At 44.1% G+C, this 6,000-nt stretch overlaps 1 protein-coding gene across 1 annotated transcript in view; it reads right to left on the reverse strand.

The window, feature by feature from the left end:
- Positions 1–5,069, reverse strand: part of LOC139368344 (phosphatidylinositol 3,4,5-trisphosphate-dependent Rac exchanger 1 protein-like) — a 141,272-nt gene extending 136,203 nt beyond the window's left edge. Inside the window, exon 1 of the mRNA XM_071107108.1 lies at positions 4,580–5,069. Coding sequence (XP_070963209.1) covers positions 4,580–4,717 — 138 coding nt within the window. The 5' untranslated portion in view covers positions 4,718–5,069. The remainder of the gene's footprint in view (positions 1–4,579) is intronic.
- Positions 5,070–6,000: the final 931 nt, after the last annotated feature.

Consider the following 6,000-nt stretch of genomic DNA (forward strand, 5'->3'; position numbering starts at 1 on the left):
AACAGTCTATAACTTGGGTATCTGGAGTCTCTGATAATTTTATGGGCTTTCCTCAGACACCGCCTATTATATAGGTCCTGGACGGCAAGAAGCTTGGCCCCAGTGATGTACTGGGCCATTCGCACTTGAAAATCTCGACCCGCTCCACTACAGCCCCGTTGATGTGAATGGAGGCCTGTTCGGCCCGCCTTTCCTGTAGTCCACGATCAGCTCCTTTGTCTTGCTCAAATTGAGAGGTTGTTGTCCTGGCACCATACTGCCAGTTCTTTGACCTCCTTCCTATAGGCAGCCTCATTGTTGTCGGTGATCAGACTGTCGTATCGTCAGCAAACTTAATGATGTTGGAGTCATGTTTGGCTACGCAGTTGTTGGTGAACTGTGAATACAGGAGGGGACTAATTACACACCCCTGAGGGGCCCCAGTGTTAAGGATCAGAGTGGCAGACGTATTGTTGTCTACTCTTACCACCTGGGGGCGGCCTGTCAGGAAGTCCAGGAGCCAGTTGCAGAGTGAGGTGTTTAGTCCCAGAGTTCTTAGCTTAATGATGAGCTTCGTGGGCACTATGGTGTTGAACACTGAGCTGTAGTCAATGAACAGCATTCTCACACAGGTGTTCCTTTTGTCCAGGTGAGGAAGGCAGTGTGGAGTATGATAGAGATTGCGTCATCTGTGGATCTGTTGGGGCGGTATACGAATTGGAGTGGGTCTTGGGTGTCCGGGAGGATGATGTTGATGTGAGCCACAAACAGCCTTTCAAGGCACTTCATGGTTACCGACGTAAGTTCCACAGGGCGGTAATCATTTAGGCAGGTTACCTTCACTCCCTTGGGCACAGGGACAATGGTGGTCTGCTTGAAACATGTAGGGATTACAGACTCGGTCAGGGAGAGGTTGAAAATGTCAGTGAAGACACTTGACAGTTGGTCCACGCATGCTTTGAGTAAGTGTCCTGGTAATCCGTCTCCTTCCCTTGTTGCCTCCATCATCCTCCATATCCCACCAAACAAAACTTTAGTTTCTAGACTATCATTTTATAGATGCATGTTGAAGACGTTTTTGGGAGATGCGATGGATCATTATTTTTTGTTGTTCAGTGAAATCATCCCATGTGAAGAGTCAACTCATTTAATTAAAGTTTAAATCATACCTAAAAAATATATAAATTATATTAGAAGGATTTAATCATTTGCAAGTATGTCTACTTATGATAAGGTAAAAGGTTTGTCTCCATATGATATGGTAAATATATCCAATGCAAAAAAACATCTACATTTAAATGGTATTAATAATATTTGCATTTATTTCCATTAATTCCCATTGAAAGTTTCCACCTCTGAATATTCCCCAAAATATGCATCCCTAGGCACAAGCATTTCACTACACACGCAATAACATTTGCTAAAAAGGTGTATGCAACCAATAAGATTTGATTTGTATCAATAACACGGCCAATCACTACACTTGTTAAGTTCTCTACACAACCTTTTCAATTCACTCCACTTCCACAACCAGTAGAGATGAAACACTTGAGTGTATCGCAGATACAAGCAACATGGCATGAAATGGCAATCCTCCTGTATCAGCCTCCAGTATTTATGCTGCAGTAGTTTATGAGTCGGGGGACTAGGGTCAGTCTGTTACATCTGGAGTATTTCTCCGGTCTTATCCGGTGTCCTGTGTGAATTTAAGTATGCTCTCTCTAATTCTCTCCTTCTCTCGGAGGAGGACCTGAGCCCTAAGACCATGCCCCAGGACTACCTGGCCTGATGACTCCTTGCTGTCCCCAGTCCACCTGGCCGTGCTGCTGCTCCAGTTTCAACTGTTCTGCCTGCGGCTATGGAACCCTGACCTGTTCATCTGACGTGCTACCTGTCCCAGACCTGCTGTTTTAAACTCTAGAGACAGCAGGAGCGGTAGAGATACTCTCAATGATTGGCTATGAAAAGCCAACTGACATTTAATCCTGAGGTGCTGACTTGTTGCACCCTCGACAACTACTGTGATTATTAATATTTGACCATGCTGGTCATCTATGAACATTTGAACATCTTGGCCATGTTCTGTTATAATCTCCACCCGGAACAGCCAGAAGAGGACTGGCACCCCTCATAGCCTGGTTCCTCTCTAGGTTTCTTCCTAGGTTCTGGATTTTCTAGGGAGTTTTTCCTAGCCACCGTGCTTCTACAACTGCATTGCTTGCTGTTTGGGGTTTTAGGCTGGGTTTCTGTACAGCACTTTTATATATCAGCTGATGTAAGAAGGGCTATATAAATACATTTGATTTAAAATTGAATAAATAAATTAAGAAATCCCCTTTTTTGTAGCCTGCCCACAGCGGGGGGTAAAATTATCCTTAATCTTACCCTCTCCCCCACAATCCTCCTCTCTCGGCCGTGCGCATCGCCAACAGTCATATTTTGGTCTCGTGCCTTTCTCTCACTCACTTCTGCTTTAAGGGCTGTAAAGTTCACGGCTCATTGAGAGGCTCACATAGGCGGAAGCTGTCTCGCTACGGGGAGGCTAGTCGGTCTCTCCTCAGCTCCGTCAAAAAGGTGCCGCAGACAGGAAGAAAGACAAGAGACCAGACACTCTGTTGTCTTGTCTGTAGGTCTGACGAGCTTGGTTCCATTTAAAACTACTGACAGAAGTCTCTCCATACATGACACTTTGTCTTGGGGTTGTTGGAAATCTTGTACTATGCTGTGCTTTCTAACGTTATTGAAAAACCAACTGAAACTGAAGATTCGGTGAAAAACAGAGGGTTCCATCATGACAGGGTATAGTGTCCAATGCATCTCATATTGCTACTAGTCTGTATGTGAGAATCCTGAACATTCAACTAGCTCTGGGTTAGTTGAATGTACAGCTTTTTTAGTACAGCTTGTCCTCTGAATCAGGACCTTTTAATTGGCCCAGTAGTAAAGAAGCATGTCCAATTGGAGGGGAGGGTCTTTGTAATCATCTCATTTGGGTGTTCCCAACTTAGGTCGCTGAACGTGTATTAAAATCAATTATAAATATCATTTTACGAGCAGTTAGCTCTTTCAAGTCAGTTTGCTGTTGCTGCAACAATTATGTTCACCCCCACTATTTAATGTGCGTTTGCATGAGTGGGGTTTTTGAGTGGAGCTTTTCTGAAGTGGATATAGGGACGCGGTGGTTGGTATCATGTTGAGAGGTGACGTGACGCGCTGGAGATGACAGATTGTAGAGGCCATCTGGAAGTCTTGATGTGTGTCCACTGTGACAGATCAGTTGGACAGGGAAGGGATAGCTGTAAGATCCGGAATGTTCCAATATGATACGGGCCTCAGATCTGCCGGTGATGTAAGACATCGGGTAATTTGTACATCTCCACTCCATACTACAGCCCCTTTTATAGCGGTTCACTAGATACGATTACATGCTAACATTTAGATTTATGTAGAGCAATCGGAAGTTATCTACACAGTATAGCTTCAGAATATAGTGTAGAATGGATAAAAGGTACAAACACTAAGTGATACAACAGGAGATGTGTGTGTGTGTGTGTGTGTGTGTGTAATATATATATATATATATATATGCGTGTGTGTGTGCTTCAAGCCATAGGATGCCACACTTCGAAGTTACTCAGGCCGACATAAGCCATTAGCAGCGTCACTGAGACCTGCTAAGAAGATGGCTTGTGGGAAGTGAATTAGCGCCCTGGCATGCTATTATGGTCAGAATAGGATCAAAGCAGACACCCACCCACTGGTTCTGAATCAGACAAGAGGAAGGACCAGTCAGAGACAGTACCGTAGCCAATAAACAGACCAGAATCAGCTGAACAACGTCTCTAAATTGATGGGATACAATTACGCATCTTCTGATCAGATGGCATCTTGTAGGGCTGAGTGATTAACCAAATGTTGGTTATTTTTACACACAACTGATGTCAGTTCAATTATTCGAATTCCATGTTGTTCTGGTGTTTTTCTTCCTGTGAGCTCAATGCACGCTGCAGTTTCTCTTGAAATAAAATAATATCATGCATGAACTGTGCGATGCAGAAGGGAGTTGTTTCCAACTGGCAAATGTTCTACATAGTTCAGCGCAGAAAAGGTGATACCCGACTATAATGAGCATAATCACGGCTACTTGTCCAGTCTGTGTTTCTTGTATGGTTGCTATGTAAAATACAAAAAAATGCGCGATCAAGAGGACACAGAGACCAGTTGCTTGGCGAGGTATTGATATTCACTAGAACAGTGATTTTGTCAGACAGCATAGGCAGCAGATCTATGGAGATGAGGTGAAGTGACCGCTCCCCCAAAATTAAATGCAGAAAAGCGCCGCTCTAAACAGAAGGGTAAAGCTACAAATTTAAAACCAGACAGGATGTTGGATTGTGTTTTAGGTGCAACAAATAAACTAGTGATTCATGCTAGGGCATTCAGCAGCTGTAGAAAGCCAGCCTTGCCTTCACTTTCTCGTAAAGGTGTTTGTTGCCATCACTTTGTGACATGATCCAACAGCTGAACAATACAAATACCATGCTTGGCAAGCAGACTAACACAAACTCAGTTAATGCCAAAAGCGTGAACAGAAACTTACCGACTGAAGGAAAAGCAATACCCGAACGTAATCCCTCTCGGTGTTCAAGATTTCATGTAAAACACAGAGCCTCAAGCGTTGCTCGCGGTCCGACTCTTTGGTGCTGTGAAGGACGCGGTTCTGTTGCCCCTCTTCCATGATTGATCTTTATCCAAAAAAGTACGGGAAAACAAGTCTTTCAGTTATTCTTTATACTTGGGTCACTGCAAAAGTATCCCGAGTTAGTTGCAGTTTAAATCCATTTTGCAACACCGTATTTTCAAACCCAAACACGGATGCGCAATAGGCTTTACATGAACTTAACCAAAAGTATTAAAACAAAAGCACACGTCTTGATGAACTTTTTTGTTCTTTCTTGAAAAGACTGAAGCCACAATAAATGACGAAGGACTCCAGATCGATTTGATTGATCCGATTCTCGGACAAGAAAAGACAACTTCAGATAAGAATCTTACAGCTCATGAACTATCAGAGGAGAGCTAAAACACAAGCTCTCAGGTTGGTTAGTTGAGGAGACAATACACGATGTAATCAGTACTAGTTCCGCAGAAGGCAGTCTGAAAAGTGCCTGTTGTCCTCTTCTCGGCTTCTGTTGGGACTAAGCGCAGTGCCAACGCTGGTGCAAGTGGTAGCTTTCAGAAGTGCTGCAGTGTAGGGGCCGACCACCTGTAGGTTAAATTAGCATAACGAATGCATGTTCAATATCGAATCATTAATTCAGCACCTACAACATATGCTATACCCAATTCTTCTTTCAATAAGGCAGCCTAATTAATAATTTACTTTACGCATAAAGTGCCATGGTTTGTCCAGGCCCATTAAACAATTGAACAAGTCGAGGCTGCAAATGAAGTTGACAGTTTTAGGAATACAATGTAATATTTTAGATGATTGTTGTTATTTAATTTATGAAGAGGTTCTGAACCAACTGGCTCAAGTGTTAAAACGCTGCATGGTCAATCCAAGGTCTCCATTGGCCGTGCAGCGTTTAGGGAGATACGGCCTCTGAAGAAATCAGGCATTCATACGTCTTGCTCTTCGTGAAGCAGCACAGTGGTTGAACAGAGCTGTTGTCAGCACAGAGTGGTTGAACAGAGCTGTTGTCAGCACAGAGCTGTTGAACAGAGCTGTTGTCAACGCGGAGCGGTTGAACAGAGCTGTTGTCAACGCGGAGCGGTTGAACAGAGCTGTTGTCAGCACAGAGCGGTTGAACAGAGCTGTTGTCAGCGGGGAGCGGTTGAACAGAGCTGTTGTCAGCGGGGAGCAGTTGAACAGAGCTGTTGTCAGCATGGAGAAGTTGAACAGAGCTGTTGTCAGCACAGAGCGGTTGAACAGAGCTGTTGTCAGCACGGAGCGGTTGAACAGAGCTGTTGTCAGCGGGGAGCGGTTGAACAGAGCTGTTGTGAGCACAGAGTGGTTGA

This window comes from Oncorhynchus clarkii, chromosome 16 (assembly GCF_045791955.1).
Source record: "Oncorhynchus clarkii lewisi isolate Uvic-CL-2024 chromosome 16, UVic_Ocla_1.0, whole genome shotgun sequence".
Taxonomy (NCBI): Eukaryota; Metazoa; Chordata; class Actinopteri; order Salmoniformes; family Salmonidae; genus Oncorhynchus; species Oncorhynchus clarkii.